Source organism: Canis aureus, chromosome 22 (genome assembly GCF_053574225.1).
Source record: "Canis aureus isolate CA01 chromosome 22, VMU_Caureus_v.1.0, whole genome shotgun sequence".
Classification (NCBI taxonomy): Eukaryota; Metazoa; Chordata; class Mammalia; order Carnivora; family Canidae; genus Canis; species Canis aureus.
In genome coordinates this window covers 41,822,932-41,842,887 of record NC_135632.1, presented here as the reverse complement: position 1 = coordinate 41,842,887, position 19,956 = coordinate 41,822,932, and the positions used below count along the sequence as shown (strand labels likewise).

The 19,956-nt window shown below is 38.5% G+C and overlaps 1 protein-coding gene across 6 annotated transcripts in view; it reads right to left on the bottom strand.

The window, feature by feature from the left end:
* Window positions 1–19,956, bottom strand: part of ULK4 (unc-51 like kinase 4) — a 591,366-nt gene that overhangs the window by 278,553 nt on the left and 292,857 nt on the right. For all 6 annotated transcript variants that reach the window (XM_077865647.1, XM_077865651.1, XM_077865650.1 and 3 more), the window contains one exon: window positions 11,786–11,834. In XM_077865647.1, coding sequence (XP_077721773.1) covers window positions 11,786–11,834 — 49 coding nt within the window. The remainder of the gene's footprint in view (window positions 1–11,785; window positions 11,835–19,956) is intronic.

Sequence of the window (19,956 nt, the reverse complement as noted above, 5' to 3'; positions counted from 1 at the left end):
GTCGATAAATCAACAGGCATTTTGGGAGAGAAATTGAAAAGCTGATACTAAAATCTATGGAAATGCAGAAGACTACACATGTAAAATAATGGAGAAGGGAAAGTCCAGAGATAGAGTCACACATAAATGATCAATTAATTTTTGACCAAAGGTATCAAAGTAATTCAACAGAGAAAAGATAATTTTTTTTCAGCAAATGGTGCTGGAACAATTGGATACCCTCAAGAAAGAAAATAAACCCAAATCTCACTTCACACCATATACTCAACTATATTTCAGATCTCAGTGTAAGAGCTAAAACTATCAGAGAGGGAGGCAAACCATCAGAGACTCTCTTAACTCTAGGGAACAAACTGAGGGTTGCTGGAGAAGTGGTGGGTGGGAGGTTGAGGTAACTGTGTGATGGGCTTTAAGGAAGGCGCTTGATATGATGAGCACTGCGTGGTATATGCAACTGATAAATCACTAAATTCAACCCTGAAATTAATAATACACTATATGTTTACTAAATGAATTTAAAAACAAAAAAAAACAAAGTAAAAGAAAGCACATGATCAAATTTTATGAACTTGGTTTTGGCAAGTATTTGTTAAGTAGGATACAAAGAAGTATCTAGTATTAAAAATAAAACTACTTGAACTTCATCAAAATTGAAAACTTTCAGTCTTCAGAAACTTTAAGTATTCAGAACACTACCATGAAAATAAAAAAACAAAACACACTGCCATAAAAATACTCAGAATATACAGCTGACAAAGTACTTGTAGGTAGATATAAAAAAGAACTCTTACAACTCAGTAACAAGAAAACAAACAATAAAAACAAAGGGCAGAAGATTTGAATGCATACATATACAGATGGAAAATAAGCCCAACAAAAGTAATAATCAGGGGAATACAAATTAAGCCACACTGATATGCTACTACAAATCCATTAGAACGTCTAAAACAAAAAAAAGATTAATCATACCAAGTGTTAATGAAAATGTGGAATAACCACAACTCTCATCTCCTTAGCAATGGGAATTTAAAAGAGTAAGCCATGTTCCAAAATGGCTTTGCAGTTTCTTAAAAGGTTAAACATTACCTATTCTATATGCCACCCACTCCATTCCTAGGCATTTACAGTGTTTCCACACAAAAACTTATAGACCAATATTCATAGCATTATTCATAATAGTCCCAAAGTGGAAACAACCCAAATGTCCATCTACAGATGAATGGATCGCTAAACTGCAGTATATCCATGCAATGGATAAAGAGTTTCCACGCAATGTGAAGAGTTCAAATGGTACAGAAATGTCTAACATAGAATGTTATCTTCCATAATATCACACCACACAGCTTACTGCATATTCTTATTCTTTGCAATGGAACAATACTCAGCAACAAAAACAAATGAACTACTGATATGTACTACATCACTAATGAATTCAAAATAAGTTTGCCCAGTGAAAGAAGGAGTCCATTAAAAAAAAAAAGTTCATATCTTATTACTCATCTATATAAAATTCTATATGCAAAACTATCATGTGAAAGCTAATTTAGAGGGGCTGAAAGCCAATTAATAGTTGCCTGGGACAAGAAAGGCATCTAGAGAGATGGATTACAAATAAGAATGGAAATTTTAGGGGGATGTTGGAAATGTTCATTATCCTAATCACACATACATATGTAAAAACTCATCAAATTATGCATTCTAAATACATACAGCATATTGTATGCCCATAGACAGTAAACAATAAGTGGAGATCCAGTGAGTGAATGAGAAATATATTTCAAGTCACCATAATGACAATTACAACAGCAAACAGTGTCGGAACAACTCAGTGATAGAGAAAAGGAGGTGTGGGGAAGAGAAAAGCTGGATTTGAACTCATTCCATACAACAAAGTTATCGTAGGGCAAAGATTTAAAATGTAATCATGACACTATAAATGGACAGAATAAAAGATTAATATCATATAAACTTGTTGAGGAGAAGTCCTTGCCCAAGCATGCTGAAAAACATAGAAGCTTTAAATAAAAAATAAAATAAAATATAAAAGAGGGGTGCCTGGGTGGCTTAGCTGGTAAAGTGCCTGCCTTTAGCTCTGGTAGTAATTCCTGGGTCTATCCCCCTCCATGGAGCTCCCCGCTCAGTGAGGAGTCGGCTTCTCCCTCTGTCCCTCCCCCTGCTTGTGCTAGCCTGGGCTCTCTGCCTTTCTCTTTCTCTCTCTCAAATAAATAAATAAATAAAATCTTTTTTAAAAAGATGTATTTGACAGATATCAAAAAGCAAACTGGTCGAAAAAACAACTGACAATTGAATGATACCCATTGTAAGTATGGCACAGTTGGTACTATTTTATACTACTGCTATGTGAGAAATTTTATATTAACACTTTTGAGAGTAATATAAAATACAAAAGATGCATATACTTTGGCACACTAATTCAACTGTTAAAAATTTAGAGAAACTCACAGAGATACAAAGATATGGCAAAGATATTCTTCTGTTGGTGTTGCTCATATTAGCAAAAAAGGTAAAGGGAAAAAAACTTTAAGTATTCATCAGTGAAGATTGGCTAAATAAATGGTGTTAATAATGAAATATTATATGGGCATGAGATAGACTAAATAATACATATGTGCACATGCACACGCGCGCGCACACACACACACACACACACACAGGTGTTGTGGACACTATACAGTAAGGCAGATACAAAATAGAATATTTATTATGGTTCTGTTTTATACTTTAAAAAGATACAGATATAATACATGGGTGGAAGATAAGAATATGAATTAAGCTGTGCAGTGCAATGTGATACTATAGAAGATCTTTACATTCTATGTTAGACATTTTTTTTTAAGATTTTATTTTTATTATTTAACAAAGTAAGCAAGTACACAAGAAGGGGGAGTGACAGGCAGAGGGAGGAGAGAAAAGCGGATTCCTTGCAGAGCAAAAAGCCCAACTCAAGGCTCTATCCCAGGACCCAGAGATCATGACCTGAACAGAAGGCAGATGCTTAACTGACTGATTCATCCAGAGGCCCCCATGTTAGACATTTTTGTACCATTTGAACTCTTTACAAGTAGGCACTGATTTTGTTACCAGAGATAAATAAATCTAAAAATCCTATGTAATAATTTGCCCTTACTGGCTTCTTCTCACAGTCTTTCTCCAATTTGGTACCTTTAATAAATCCAAAATGCAATTTCACTTGCTAGTGCTATTTAAAAAGCTTTCCTTTCCCCATAAATCTGTAAACTGCTTCAGTCCATCAGCTTTCCTAGCTCAGTCTGAAAATCCTTTGCAGCTCTGGGTAAGCATATAAATTCTGCTTTTTCTTGCTCATCCAAGAAAACAAACACAAAAGAGCATCAAAAGCAAATGCTAATAGATATTTGTGGCTTTAATTGAAACTAGTAACTTTTTGCTGACATTTCTACTTTCTTAAAAAGTGTATTCTCAATAGTTTTGTTCATGAATAAACTTTATCGAATCCTACATTACCAAAGAAGTTTAAGAAAAAGTAACATTCAGTGGTTACATATGAAGAATGGGTAATCACTGATTTTACACTAGGTCCTTCCAGTGAGTCTTTGTATTTACCACGAGTCATTCTACTCTGTTCCCATCTATCAAAGGGGCCGAAACACAAAAGTTTTGGAGTCATGAGACTGGCAATGCCTGATGACCACAATGGGCATTTTATTTTTTAACACAGCCTGAAGCCAAAGGTGGTCAATGGCCAATGAATGGACATCCCCAGACACTCCAGAGTAAGGAAACCAGTAAAATCAAATGGTATCAACCAGCCATGAACAAAATTCAGGGGAGCTATGACCAAATTACCTTTCATGGGTACATCACTTGGCCCATCTTACTATTTCATCGTCCCCCCACCATCAAGGAGACAAAGATCGGCTGGTGACTGCAGTCTAGGGAAGAAGGATCTAAATATAACAGCCATGCCTTACCTCTCTCACTTGTTCATGAACAAATCAATACATACTGAGAGGCAAAAATCAGGAGGGAAATGTGCTCGGCACAAATAAGGTTATACACAGCAGGGTTTCTTCCCTAAGTGGAATTCACAATGTCACTGAGGATACAAGATGCAGCAAATCACCTAGTACAGCACCATTCAAAAGAAAAAGATTGCAAACCACATGTTTTAAATGTTCTGGAAGCTGCAATAAATGAAAAGATAAAATTAATTTAATGATACTTCACTTAGCCTGATGTAGCCAAAATTATTATTGTTTTTTAAATTTTTATTTATTTATGATAGTCACACAGAGAGAGAGAGAGAGAGGCAGAGACACAGGCAGAGGGAGAAGCAGGCTCCATGCGCCGGGAGCCCGACGTGGGATTCGATCCCGGATCTCCAGGATCGCGCCCCGGGCCAAAGGCAGGCGCCAAACCGCTGCACCACCCAGAGATCCCGAAAATTATTATTTTAACATATAATCAATACAAGAAAAGTAGTCACCCACTTAACACTTTTTTTTTTTTTTTGAAATCTGGTATTTGACACTTAGAACACAACTCAATTCAATGCTCTGCGTGGCTACTGGTTACCACACTGAGAAGTACAGTGTGCCCTAGTTTACCCTCTGTTTGCAAGTCTAATTCCATAACCAATTAGGAGTAAAAACCAAAAACTCTAAAAGCTACACCCTTGTGAAGTATATATCACTTGTCTGTTTCTATGCTTTTTAACTAGACCGTCTCCTCAGAGAGAAGGGAGAAGGAATACTGTTTCCTCAAAGTGAAGCCCAGGGCCTAGGGCAGAACTAACTAGAAAGAAGAATGATGATAAAACTCAGGATTCCACCGGCTCAGGAGAGGCCATATGTAACACATTCCCAATATGTACCCTTGTAACTGGCCAGAGATATCTTAAGCTCTACTTTAGCATTTTTTGCAGTGGACCTAATATGTGGTTTTTATCTTAATAAAGTCCATCTTCCTTGAAACCAGTTGGGCTAATTATGCAGAAACTAGTTATGCTTTATGCCACGTTTGCTGATACAAGTTTATTTTGTTTAGCTTCGACCCATTTATTCGGCTAACCAGGTAACAGGATACTGAGCAGATCAGTCATTTGTTCAGTAGCTATACGGGCAACTTCATTCAATCTGGCATCAATAGATTACGCTCCATCCCTAGAGAGCTGTTTTACAAATACAAATTGATGACATAAGCTACCAAGAACAGATCTATGCATATCTATTTCCTCCCCCTCACATACACACACAAAAAACCCACCTCAAAGCACATATTCTAATGACAGTATGTGAGTAGTGTGTAAAGTCATCTTTATACAACAGCAGTTGGGTTATACAGCTCCATTCTGCGAACTACAGAAATCCTGAATAGGTATTCACATAGATTAAAGAAACAGATTTCTCTTATATCAAGTACTCTGTATAACTTAGAAAGGCTCTTCCTAAGTCAAGCATTTTGAAATTTTAATGGAATCTTGTTTTCTACTTTAGAAATTCACACCCATGTGCACAGCAGAATTATATTAATGGCATATTGGACACAAGTGTGCAGATTCTTAATCTTATAAAGAACTTGTCTTTTTCACATACCTAAAAGAACCAATTCACATCAGATGGGTTGCAACTAGAAAAGAGCAAAGTAATTTTAAAAGCCTGATGAATGCTCAGGACTGAAAACATTCCTTAAATGTAATGTGGCTGCCAGTCTGTACTATGTTGGTGTCTCCATGATTAAATCCTTCAGGCTCCGAGGGTCCATAAAGAGACTCTTTTCTAAAGATACCATTGACTTGAAAGATTTACTCAAGCCTGCTTCGGCTGCTATCCTCAAGATTGTTAAAACAATATAATTGTCAAACTAGTGTATTGCTAATCCCATTTTTATTGTTAACATTTGCCATCCAAATTGCTCTTTAATTGTTTGTTTTGGAACAGACACATAAAATATCATGACAGCAATATTTTGGCACATATTGGAAAATCTGCCATGAATAAAGATTATTTTCCAATAAAATACAGTTTGCCTATATTACTTGGTATCAAAATGATTTACTGAAGTAGGCCAAAGCATAAACCACTAAAATAAAATGAAGAGAGATTAGAGTTATAGCAAAATCCAAAGGCTGATTCATCCAAATTCATACTTAAGACACATTTAAAAGCAACTTCTACACTTTGGAAAGTGGCAAAGGGGGAAGAAGAATGCCTTCTATCCTGCTCCATAGGCAACTCTGCACTCCCAACCAAGCCACTGGGTCCTTCTGATGGTTCCCATTCTTGGGAACCTGCATTTGTAACACAGATTCAGACTGCCTCAGCATGCTAGACCTGAAGACTGTGCAGAGGAATCCATTCAGCTTAACCCAGCACACACTACCTGAGCCTCCAGACTCCACCCAACACATTTGCCTTGCAAGGTGAAGGAAAAGGCAGTGCCCTCAACCAAGTGGGCCCTGCCAGGGAAGCTGCTGTGACAGCTCCTTTTTTATAAGCAATCAGCTAACCTGGCTTTCCTCATCACTTGGCCTGCCAAGAGCTGGGACACTTGCCACTCGGTCTCAGGATTAAAACCATTCTGCTTGCTTTCTGGCCTGAATGTGGTGTTAGAACTCCTGGGCCCTTGGATCAAACCTCTGAGACCAGCCCTGTGTTTTATGTCCCTCGCCCTATGGCTGATATCAAAAGCCTCACTGATGGAGATTTCCAGAGAACTCACAGAATCCAGCCCTCAACCAGTCTCAAGTTTTCAATATAATCCCAGGACCCTAAGCCTGATTCTCTATGAGTCCCAACGTCTGGCTGAGCAGCCTAACCTCCTCAGCACACACAGCCCCTGAGCTAGAGGCTCAAAAAGATTTTTAAGTGGAAGATACTATCTGATTTTGAAAAGCATCAATTATTCACAAAGCCAAACAAATATGAAACCACCACAATATAAAACCTGTAGGATCCATGCCCAAACTATGCTCCAGCCTCACTCCCTGCAATTCTCCATGGTCTCTGGTCCAGGCACATCTAAGAACTCACCATCCCCCATGCTGGAATGCCCATTCTCCTCATGGCAATTCTCTCAAGGCCACATTCAAAGGTTACTTCTTTTGGGAGACTCCTTTCCTTGCAGTGAGCAGGGGCTCCCTCCCACTCCTGGAGTCCACAGCATTCTTAACCTCCTTCTCTGAAGCTCCCACACCACTCCTGTCCAATTATGTGCTTGTACATCGCTCTTCCTGCATGATGAATCCAGGGGGCCAGTTAGCTATCCAGACAGGAGGGAGCACTGTGCCTTCTGAAGAGGCGGTTATGACTAGAGATTTTTTTTTTATATATAATAAAAACTACTTTCAGTTGGTTATGTCTTTAACAAGTTGTTCTGTTTTTTAATTTTTAGTATAGTTGACACACAGTGTTAGTTTCAGGTGTACAACACAGTGATTTGACCAATCTATACATTATCCTCTGCTCTTCACCATATAATGACAATGCAATGCCACGGACTATATTCCTTATGCTGTCGGTGCCTTTTATTCTCATGACTTTTTCATTCCATAATTGGAAGCCCATACCACCCACATCCCTTTACCCATTTTGCCCATCCTCCTCAACCCTGGCAACTATCAGTTTGTCTTCTGTATTTATAGATCTGATTCGGCTTTTTGTCTATTTGTTTTCTAGATTCCACAAAGAAGTGAAATCATGTGATCTTTGTCTTTCTCTAACTTATCTCACTTAACATAATATTGTCTAGACCCCACCCATGTTGTTGCAAATGGCAAGATCTTATCCTTTCTATAGTTAATATTCCTGTGTGTGTGTGTTTATATATGTTCATCATCCATTCATCTATCACTAGGGTTGCTTCCATATCCTGGCTACTGTATAACACTTGGATAAACGTAGGGATGCATGTATCTTTTCAAAGTGTTTTCTTTTTCTTTGGGTAAATTCCAATTAGTGGAATTACTGGATCATATGGTATTTCTATTGTTAATTTTTTGAGGAATCTCTATACTGTTTTCCACAGTGGCTGCATCAATTTACATTTCCACCGAGTGCATGAAGGTTCTGTTTTCTCCACATCCTTGCCAACACTTGTTATTTCTTTTCATTCTCGCTGTTCTGACAGGTGTGAGGTGGTATTTCATTGTGGTTTTCACTCGCATTTCCCTGATTATTAATGATGTTGAGCATCTTTTCACGTGTCTGTTGGCCATCTGTATGTCTTCTGTGGAGAAATGTCTGCTCAGGTCTTCTCCTCATTTTTTTAATTGGATTGTTTGGGTTTTTGGTGTTGAGTTGTATGGGTTCTTTACATATTTTGAGTATTAACCGCTTACCAGATATATGTTTTCAGATGTACTCTCCCTTTCAGTAGCTTTGTCTTTCTGTTTTGTTGGTGGTTTCTTTTGCTGTGCAAAGCTTTTTATTTTGGTACAGTCCCAGTAGTTTATTTTTGCTTTTGTTTCACTTGCCTGATAAGACATATCTAGAAAAATGTTGCTATGGCTGATGTCAAAGAAATTAGTGCCTGTGTTCTCTTCTAAGACTTTTGTGGTTTCAAGTCTCACAGGTCTTGATTCCATTTTATTTTTGTGTATGGTGTGAGAAAGTAGTCCAGTTTCATTCTTTTGCATGTAGCTGTCCAGTTCTCCCAACGCCATTCACTGAAGAGATTGTTTCTTTCCCACTGTATGTTCTTGCCTCCTTTGTCATAGATTGACCATAAGAGTATCCTTATAGGAAGCCCTATAAGGGCTTCCTATTCTGTTCCATCAGTACTGTCTGTCTATTCTTAGGTCAGTACCATACTGTTCTAATCACTATAGCTCTGTACAGTATCTTGACCAGTTTGATCCATACTTAAAGTTCTTTGCTCTACATGCTTAAGGTTTGCACATGGTTATTTTTATATAAATAGGATATCAAATTCACAGTTCTGCTTCTTACAGCTTCACTTCCCTCCAGGCCTACAGAAAAGACAGAAGCTGCCTGCAATTCCTACCCATCAGATGAGAAACATTTACTTTCTTACTGCAAAACATGTAAGAAAGAATGCACTGCTGGTAAGAGAACATTCTTTGAGGAACTCTAGAAAAGGAGGAAGTTATAAAGCCCATATCAGGCTTTAAGTACATCAAAAGAAGCTGGAAAACAGTTATGGGCTAAGAGGAGAGAAAAAAAGTCATCAGGAGATCACAATGGACCACCAGCTTTTGCTTTTTTTAATGGGTGGCTAGAAAACAAGCAGTAGCCAATATGCAGGACCCCGAACAATCTTTTCATTATGTCTTTTCTGATCAAACTGCTGCCAAGAAGCTGCTACATGTATGTAGATACCACATAGGGCCTTGAGCATAGGAACCAAACCTAACTGAAGTATATACTGTATTTCCCTGAAACTAGGAATCCTTCAGTTCTAAGATGCATCATTATTTTATTAAGCCCTAAGAAAGAAAAATGCTGCCAATTAAACTATGACATGATTTCTTGTTACTCAGAAAGTTCATTTTATTTTTATTGAAAGAGCCCTTTTAGACATATTCAGACATATATTTTTATAATGCATCACTCTTGGGTATTTATAAAAAGAAAAAGAAAAGTGAAATGAATCAGTTAAGGCAATGACAAGCAGGTCACCTGGCTGAAAGCAATTGTAAAATGCCAGTGATTTGAAAAGTACATCCCAGTTTCAGAAATGGTAAAATCTGCAAAAAAAAAAAAAAAAAAAAGTGCATCACAGAATTACTAAAATGCTGTTTCATGCCTTGCTCAGTGACAAAAATTTAGAAAGGACAAGGTAATTGTTCACAGGATAACAGATTCAATTGATTAAAAAATGTATTTATACAGAGGGGAAAGTTGAGATTATTCAACTCAAGAAAGACAAAAGAAGAAAAGGGATTTAATAATGTTCTTCAAGGACACCAAAGATTTGTTCCCAAAAGCAGTGATTTCCAACTGTTTTATTAACTTTTTTTTTTTTTTTTGCAGCAGGACCTTTTTAAAAAAAATTTTATCCTACAAGAAACTTGAGTGTCGAGCTGTTCTGGTTAGAGGGCAAGTATCATCCCAGTCATGCCTGGGAGGTCATAGGGCTCAGGACTGGCTGAGATCCTCACCTGGAGAGTAGTTGTCACCTCTACCCACTCTCTCTGACAGCTCCAACACATGACAAAGGTCTATATCATGGCATTAACCAATTAAATTAAACATTTACCATGGTTTGTAAAATATGAAGGTAGTCATTATACAAAGATTAATGAAGCACAGAGGAATCTTGGTAACCCTCAAGAAGGAATTTCCTATATGCAGATTTGAGACTCCAAGGTGATTGCCAAAGGTAGGATGAGAATTTTTCATCAGTTATAAAAGGAGCTGTACTGACCTGAATAGGTTAAAAACACCCCGACACAGCAAGGGGCCCCCTCTTAAGGCCTGTTCTAGCTCAAGTGCTCTCCATGTCTTCAGCACTGGTCTCTACAAATGCAAGCCTGATGTGGCTGGGTTTGGCCAGCTTTCACTCTTGCCCCATGCCCAACCAATCCCAAACCAGGCAGTTTACTGTACCCACTGTCCTCTAAAACAAATGCAATGTCACAAGTCACATATACCCTATGAAAACGGGGAGACACACAGGCCACTTGGCAAAGCTGAAAATCCCTATCAGATAGCTCTCCAACTCCATGTGTCTTCCTCTCATTTTCTCTATTTCTTCTTCTGATACTGCTCATAAAATTCCCTTACTATTTGAAGCAATTCAATCCAGGCTCAAACCTTGCACATTTCACCAGCACAGCAGCTCTGTGTCATCTTGTTGTCACCAGAGCATGCCTTGGGAATACCACCCACCCCCACCCCTGCATCCATCCAAACCATATAGCTCTGCAAACCCAACCCACACTCCTGGAAGGAAAAGATTCACCTGCACCATTTAGCCATATCAACACACAAGCAACCTGTAGATTAATAATATTTCAGGATGATTAAGTAAAGCTAATTTTCCATGGGTACAATTATCAGACTAGGGTTACTGCTCCACTGAAGACCAAGGTAGGTTAGGCCAATCTGGCTGGGGAAGTGTCCCCTCCTCTGTCCCTTGTGCTCTAAGTTAGCTATATACAGAAAGCTTTTAGTGAAGGGAAATAGCTGACCCAGGTACAAGAGAACAGTTCTTCAGCTAAGGGCACTCTGTTGCTTTAAATACCAACTTAATTTCTAGCCTACTTCTCAAACCTGCCTTTGCTATAAGCAGGGATTCATCAGAAGGGAGAAAAGTCAACTCTGCAATCCCATTTTACCCTCTATACATAGGAACCATAGAAGAAAGGTTTTCTTTAACAGACGGTTTTCAATTGCATAGCATTCTATACATAGGGGAAAAAATGATGTATGGAAGTTAAGCTCTTCTACATTCTAAAGAACATAACTTTCTGACCATAAGCACAAAACTGCTGATGTGACCCAGTGACTACCAAGTCAGAGGGCTTCATCAGAAAATTCATACTGAAGTGCAGCAGTCATCCTTCTGCCCTTCTGCACAAACCAACCTCAGATAAAGAGTTTGTGAAAAGAGGGCAGGCCATTAAACAGTGTTTCTATACAATTTCAGAGCTGGATGAGAGCTCAGATAGAGAAACAGGGACCTGATAAGGTGAAGTAAGATGATAAAGGGCACAGAATCCTTCTGGATAGAGTTAGGGTTAGAACCCAACCCCACAACATGGTCAAAACCTTAAAGTTTTTTAAGTGTCACTTGAATTCCAGATACACATTTCCCTTCTTACCAGAATTACTTCAAAAATGAGTGGGATCAGTTTGCTCTCTTCCACAAGTCTGTTAAAAAGAAATAAAAAGATAACCACACATTAGATAACTCTTTAAACTACCCTGATCAAGGAGCACCGCAGCCCCATGTTTTATTACTTAAATTCTGTGAACTAAAAACCAGATGATTAAATACTCATTTTTAATACACTGAACTACATCTATTAAATACAAGAAATATGGGGCTCTTTCAAGTGACTATTAGCTTAGCCTTACTGATCTGTAGCAAGTATAATCTTAAGTAGATTGACATTTATAAATGTAAAAATTAATTAAAATTCACAATTATTATAAAGACTATGAGACTAGACAATGCCAGCTGAAATCATGTGACCAGCCTTCACTGCACAGTTAAATTAGAAGCGTGCCACACTGTAATCTCTCATATATGCCTCATTAGCTATCTTCTCAGTATTAATGAATGAATGTAAAATGATTTCTAATCTTTTATATTTTTAAAAAAACAGTAGACCCCAATCACCCAATAGACTTTGGGAACTTTCTCTCATCCACATTAGTTATGAATTATTATTTATTGTGACAGAAGATTGTTTTCATCCAACTTAAGAGAAAATAGCCTCAACAATTCTTACTAAAAACAATACTTCAGTCCCTAGATATCCTTTCAGTCCAGGGCAGTAAACCTTTTTCTGTAAAGGGTCAGATGGCAAAGATTTTAGGCTTTCCTGGGCTACACAGTCTCTACAGCAACCACTTAACTCTGTCACTACCTTGTAAAAGCAGGCATAAATAATACATAATTGAAAAGCATGGCAGTGGTTCTAATAAAATTTTATTTACAAAATCAAGGATGTGCTATATCTGACCCATAAGTTATAATTTGCTGATTCCTGGTCTGTTTTAAAAATAAATCAGATTCCTTCATTTTATTAGCATTTACTTTGTATGATAAACAATAGCACTTAAGCATGCTGCCTTCATTGCGGGTATGTACAGTTTGTCTATTTCACAGAAAATGCCAGATGGATAGGAAGGGAATTTGTCATCGGGCCTCTCTAGAGCTTGTTTGTCTATGATAATACACTGATAAAAGAAAAGCCTATGAGACTTGCCAAAAATAGATCACAGTGTTAATAAATATGTGTTAAGAGAAAGTGAGGTATGGCAAGAAGTCTCAAAGACTGCAGGGAGTGCTTAGAAAGCCCCTCAGTATCTAGCAGAAATAAATATGATTATTTCTGTAGTTCCAATATATTAGGGGATAAGGTTTTGACTACAAATATTAAATTTATTTACAGTCTCTCACTTTCCTGGGCAACTTGAAGGTTCAAATGAGAGGCTGAAGCTCCTTACACCACAGGCCTAGGGCAGGACCAGAAAAGTACAGACTAAAAACATAGTACAAGCTCAGGCCAGCACATTCCTAGTCATCTTCCTCAGCTCCCAAGATGTTGACCATCTCTTTCCCTAAATTGGCTCTCTAAAATTTTACGATATATACTCTTACTAGGTCCGGACGGAAATGACATCTGAGAGTTGCCCTAGTTCTTGGCACCCCAGCCAAGAAAGTTCCCAGGACATGGGCTCCACTTCTTCTCCCATGGTACCTAGAAATGAGAGCTGCTTCTTCTACACTCTCCCTCAACATTCAGATCCAGAAGCACCCACTCACAACACCAGCACCCTCGTGACAGTATTTTTAAATAAACTCTACTGCTAGGACATGACTGTAGAAACTTCTATAATTCATTCTTATGAATTACAACTAATCCTTATCCAGGGCTTCTGCATGATGAGCAGGCTGGCTTGGACTACCTCTTCAGGCCCCTTCAACTCTCAGCTCTAGCATGCCAGGCTTCACAATTTTCTAAAACTGTGAATGTCCTTTGACAGGACATAATTCAGAACTACATCTGGTAAATGAAAAGGGAACTCGAGCTAAGTAAAAGCAATTTCAGTTAAAAAAAAAAAACAGCATTTCTATGACATTTTCAATGATTCATAAACTAAGTGCAAATTCAAAAACCAAACAAACCAACCTCTAAAGCAAGTATGGTACAAGGACAACTGCAAATGTTTACAATGAGTTAAGGCAGTGTTTTTTCAGACTGGGAAATGACCAATAAGTGCACAATGACATGAATTCACTGGGTATTGACTAGCATTTTCTTAATTAAAATAATGAAATAGAGAATATCCAAAACTGTCCTGTCACACGCAGTATGGTTCCACGACATTTTTGTTTTGGTTTTAGGTTTATAGATTCATACTGGGTGCTGATATAAAATGCATTTTTCTTACATGGGTCAAAGATATCTGAAATCCCCAATTTTAGATTGCTTTGGAGACAATATTTGCCTTCAATATGCTCTTAAACTTTGATTTTTAAAAATCTCTCTCCTTCTTTTAACCACCTCCTCTCATACCACAGTTGGCCCAATTAGTGGCTCGGGTTTCCGATGATCAAACCCTTGATGTGCTCTGAGTAACAGAACAATCTTCTCAGAGCTCTCTTCCTTTGATTTGTACTCTGGAGAGCAGCCCCAGTGCTCAGGCCTCTGTAGAGCAGGGAGGACAAGGCTTACCTCCAAAGAAAGCTGATGTGGCTGAGTCTCAGGGAATTATTCAGGCAGTAAGTCTTAAATTATTGGAGTAGACTTTTGCAAAAGACTATCTTATTTTTGGGCTCTCTTCAGTGGCTGGCCACCATGATTTTAAATCACCAGCATCATTTTACTACATCAGCCTGTTATACCCTACACTCTAAAATAATATAAAATGTCTACGTGTTTATGGACAGCCTGAGGACAAGAAGTAAAAAGATTTATCTGGATTTTTCTGGATTTTTTTTTTTAAACCAAAACCAACAAGAGACCTTTCTGAAATTATCCCTCAACTTCAAAGGACTATGAAGATATTAACTACATCACAGTATACTATTCTTTGTTAGCCATCTAAGCACACTGTTTTTAAGTAATTCCAGATGGAAACTGAAATACCCTGCACTCCCCAACATAGGACCACTTGACATTTGGCAGGAGGGGGTCTTGATTTTTTCTTTCCTTTAATGATACAATTTAATAATCGATTGTATGCTGCTAAGGAGTCTTCCTTACAAAATTTTGATTCATAAGATTCACTGGGATTTTATATATCTGTGGTTTATATTATTAACAAAAAGGGTGTTGTTTGAATTAGAATTGAATACACTTAGAAATGTCTTTAGGAGACATTATTGGCATTCTAACTCCCTCCTGTGCCTAAAGTAATCGTTGCTCTCAGTGTTGGGAAACTTCTTTTTTAAGATTTTTTAAACAATTATTTATTTGAAAGAGAGAACAAGTACCAGTGAGTAGAACGGGGTCGGAGACAAGGAGCAGAGGGAGAGGGAGAAGCGGGCTCCCCACTGAGCAGGAAGCAGGACAAGGAGTTCTGGTCCCAGGATCCCGGGATAATAACCTGAGCTGAAGGCAGATGCTTAGCCGACTGAGCCACCCAAGTGCCCCAGTGTTGGGAAACTTTCTAAAGTTTTATTTACTGATGCTTCATAATTCAGTCTAAATATAAAGTATATCTAGTGACAGATACAAATAACTAGATGCAATTTAGGTAGGAAAAGTAGGAACAGGGAGATTCCTCTGTTTCTGTTCAGAAGTGAGTTGGGCTTCATTTCAAACCACTGTTAACATTTTTTAAACTTTCCTTTGAAACATAAAGACTATCTTGAGTTGAACCAAGAATAAGAATTAAAAATAACTAAATAAAATGCTACCATACTGCTATTTATTCAGGGAAAAGAGGAGCCAGGAGGAGGTACAGGGAGGGAAAGGAAAGTCTCTGCCTGCCTTGGGCTCAGGTTTGGAAGACAAGGAAAGCAGCCCCAACAGTGATTAAATGGGTCTAAGGAGACACCAGGTTTGGTCATGGCACTGCAGTGTCAGGTTTGCTTGCCTGCTTCTGGTTTTTACCTGCCCATGTAGCAAGCAAGCACCAGAAACCAAGATCCTCCATCTCCGCAGTCAGCCCTATCCATTGGGGACACTGTTCATCCCTCCAAAGGGCTTCTCCATCTACTGTCCCTGCATTTCAACAATTCATGTTGTCATATAAATCTTACTTAGCCCTGGAGATTTTTTTTCCTGAAATCTATCTCAGCACTCAAACTATTACTAACCCTATTAAGTATTTGCCATGGGCTAATCTTATAAACTCAAAATCCATACCTTCAAACTTGGGAGTCAAATAGCTTAAGAGACTCTGAAGACTGTACAAACAGAAGTAAGTTCTAGCAGAGATAACAGGTGATAAGGGAACCAATCCGGAGAAAAACCAACAAGCCTAGACCAGGAAGAAGAGGTGTTCACAAGCGTTGAAAGAATTGGCCCTATACTGAGAGGGTGAGCAGGGGGAATGGCACAGCCTGAGTAGTAAAAGGATGACGTGAAAGATGGAGCAGAATGATGTAACCTTGGACGCCATACCAAGAAGTCTAGGTTTTACCCACAGGTTACAGGGATCTGATGAAAGATTTTAAGCAGAGAATGACACAGTAGGATTTACTGTTCAAGCTCCAATCAGACAGTAATGTGTAAAATGAGCAGGGGAAGGAGTACAGTCCAGAACATTCCTACTCAAAGGATGGTCTGCAGACCAGAACCAGCCTGCACACTCTCACAGGTCTGTGACAAGACAACTACCCAAACTGGAAAGATTGTTTCTGTCTGTTGGGTCTGATAAGAAATTTGAACTTTGCAGCAGTTTAAAACATGACTCCACCAAACTATGATGAAACATGGGATATTTGCATATAGCTGCAAAATAGTTCCCCACAAAGAAATTTACAGTGGAGAAACATGGCAGACACCATCTTAACCAAGGGAGCATGTTTCACATCACCAGAAATAAGACAATGACATCACACACACCCTGATATCATGCACTGAGGAGGACACACCATTGCTTTGGAGGTACTTTTGCCAAAACTACAAACCTCAATCTAATCATGAAAAAAAAACCACCAAACTCAAATTGAGCGGCATCTTACAAAGTAACTACCCAGTGCACTTCAACAGTGTTAATGCTATAAAAGGCAAGGGAAGAATGAGGAGCTGTCCCTAACTCAGAGGGATTCCTATTAGGTAAGAAGACTAAATGCAGTGTAGAACCCTAGATCAGACCCCAGACTAGAGAAAAGACATTAGTGGGAAAACTGACAAAATCAGAATAAGATCTGCAGCTTAGTTAATATTATTGTATCAATGTTAATTTCTTGGTTTTGATAACAAGTTGTTAACATTCGTGGAAGCAGGGTGAAAGGCATATGGAAATTCTTTGTACTACCTTTATAACTTTTCTGTAGGGATAAAATTATTTCAATATTGAAAGTTTTGGTTTTTGTTTGTTTTGGGGCTTTTTGTTTGGTTTGGTTTGGTTTTGCTTTATGGCTCCCAAATTCTTTGACTCCCCTCTCTGAGTTGTGGGATCTGTGTCATCTCTCCGTGAGGCTGGGCAGGTTTGTAATGGTTTTGACCAACAGTGTAGTGCAAAAGTGACACTGTATGACTTCTGCTTATATTCTGAGTATCTTCTTCAGATTTGACTTTTATAATATTTTATAAAAATATGTTTCCTGGTTATCTTTTGTGGCATAACAAACTATTCTAAACTTAGTGTCATAAAGCAATGACTACTTTATGATGCTAGTGAATTATTTGGGTCATGGATTTGGACAGGGCATGCTGAGGATGACCTGTCCTCATTTGCTGATGGCAGCTGTGAAGACACAAAGGTTGGCGTTGGCTAGAACAGTAGGGGGGCTGGAGGCATCTGCAGACTTTTTTATTTATTTAAATTCAACTAGCCAACATATAATACATCATTAGTTTCAGATGTGGAGTTCAGTAATTCATCAGTTGATCTGTAGGTTTCTTTGCTCACATGTCATATGGGGTGACTCAGAAAAGGCTCAATTAATTCTGCCCAGAGACCACCTGCTGCCACCCTCTCCAAATGGCCTGGCCTCTCAAGCATAGCAGCTGGGTGCCAAGAGGGAGCATTCCTAGACAACCAGGTGGAAACTGCCTGGGCTTTTCACCCTCAGCCTTGGGACACACAGTATCACTTCCACTGCATTCTAAATGGCTAACAAGCCAGTCTTTAAGGTCAGCTCAGCCTGGAGTGGAGGAGAAACAGTCATCTCCTGATGGGGAAGTAGACAAAGAGCATGAAGGATGGGAGATTTTTTTGTAATCATTTTTTGTAAGACTCAATCTGCCACAGCACTGGTCCACAGCACAATGAAATTTTAAAAACTGTTTCTTCTCCACAGTTAGTGTAAGTTAGTTTAGAACCAGAGAGACTGGTTAACAGTTAATAGTAACAGTTAATAGGCTACTACAGCAATCCAAAGGAGTCATAACTCAGGCCTCATATTTGTTTTCTATTGCTGAATAACAAATTAGCACAAACTCAGTGTTGTGAAGTGATACCCATTCCTTCATTAATTCAAAGTCCTGTTGGTCAGAAATCTAGCTCTGCATGGCTGGGTTACCTGCTCAGAGGACCATAAATCTGGAACTAAGGTGTCAGTGATGCCAACTTCCTCTTTGGAGGCTGGGTGACAATGGGATATGTTTTTAATCACATTCTTTTGTTGACAGAATGCAGTTCCTTGCAGCTGTAGGACTGTGGGCTGTCTTTCCTTGTTGGCTACCAGCCATGGGTCCCTCTCAGACCCTACAGGCTGCTCACATTCCTTGGTAAATGGATTCTTCCATCTGTAAAGCCAGCAAGCAGACTCTCCTTCATGTAAAATCCTTGAGCTTCAAATCTCTTTGACACCCCAGTCTCTGACCTCTAGGCCACTCCTAATCACTCCTATGATTAGTAAGCTCATCTGGATGATCTTCATATTTTAAGGTCCATTAGTTTGGGACCTTAATTACATCTGAAATGTTCCTTCACAGCAGCACTAAATTACTGCTCCACTGAGTAACACCTTCTGGGAATCTGGAAGGCCACCTGGAAATTCCATCCATTCCACTCGCCTCATCTTTTTTTTTTTTTTTTTTTTTTTTTAAAGATTTTATTCATTTATTCATGAGAGACACACAGAGGCAGAGACACAGGCAGAGAGTTGAGGGACTCGATCTCAGGATCCTGGGATCATGACCTGAACCAAAGACAGATGCTCAACCACAAAGCCACCCAGGCATCCTCTTACCTCCTTTTTAAAGGAATAATTCATATTGAGTTCTTTGAATAAGCTGTTTCTGGTCAACTTATCTAGAAACCCTAAATAGATGCTGGACTTTTTAAAACTTCAACAATGCTGGTTAGGAGTTTAAGAGTTACTATTTGTTTATAACTGAGGACTAGACTACAAACAAAGCTTTTTCATTTCTTATGACTTACATAATTTGCCAGCCTAGTGGACCAACAGCAATCATTTTAAATTAAAAAAAAAAAAAAAAGATGTTAGACCATCTTTAACATCAAGCTGAATTTCAAATTATTGGTCCAGTGAATCAGCTTCAAAAAGAAATGGTTTTATAATGTGTAGCTATGGCATGATATTATGTCTAGCCTGAAAGCAGGAATATTTGTAATGTTTCTCCTTGAAATGTTTGCCCTTGCCTGCAATGCTTGCTAATCCTCTTGCACAGAATTGCAGAAGTCTTACCAAGGGTACACATCTAAGGAGGTATTTTTCACAAGAAAGGGGCAGGGTTGAAATTTTAGCATCTCTGGCCAAAACATTTTTAGATCTGGTCATTTTACAAAGACCCAAAGAGTCCTTCGTAGGGACAAGCATTATACCTCTTCCTTGAAGAAGTTTATACCCCAGGGGGCAAAAAACATCTACAACATAAAAATAACTTAATTCAACTTATAAAGCTGACTGCTTCTTTTGCTGAGAAAGTCTCAAAATTAAGTTAAAATACAAAGCTATTCCAGAATGTACCTCCCACATGCAGAACCTCCCATTGCCTCAAAGAGCATGAAAAAGATAGGAATTTCAGTAAGAAACTGTGGTTAAGCACAAAGCAAATATTTTCCAATAGAAAGGAGATTTATATACATTTAAAACTGTACATTATATCAACCACTGTGCCAAATGCTTTTCATCCATTACCTCAGTGGATACACAATATAAGCCTGTGATGCCCCA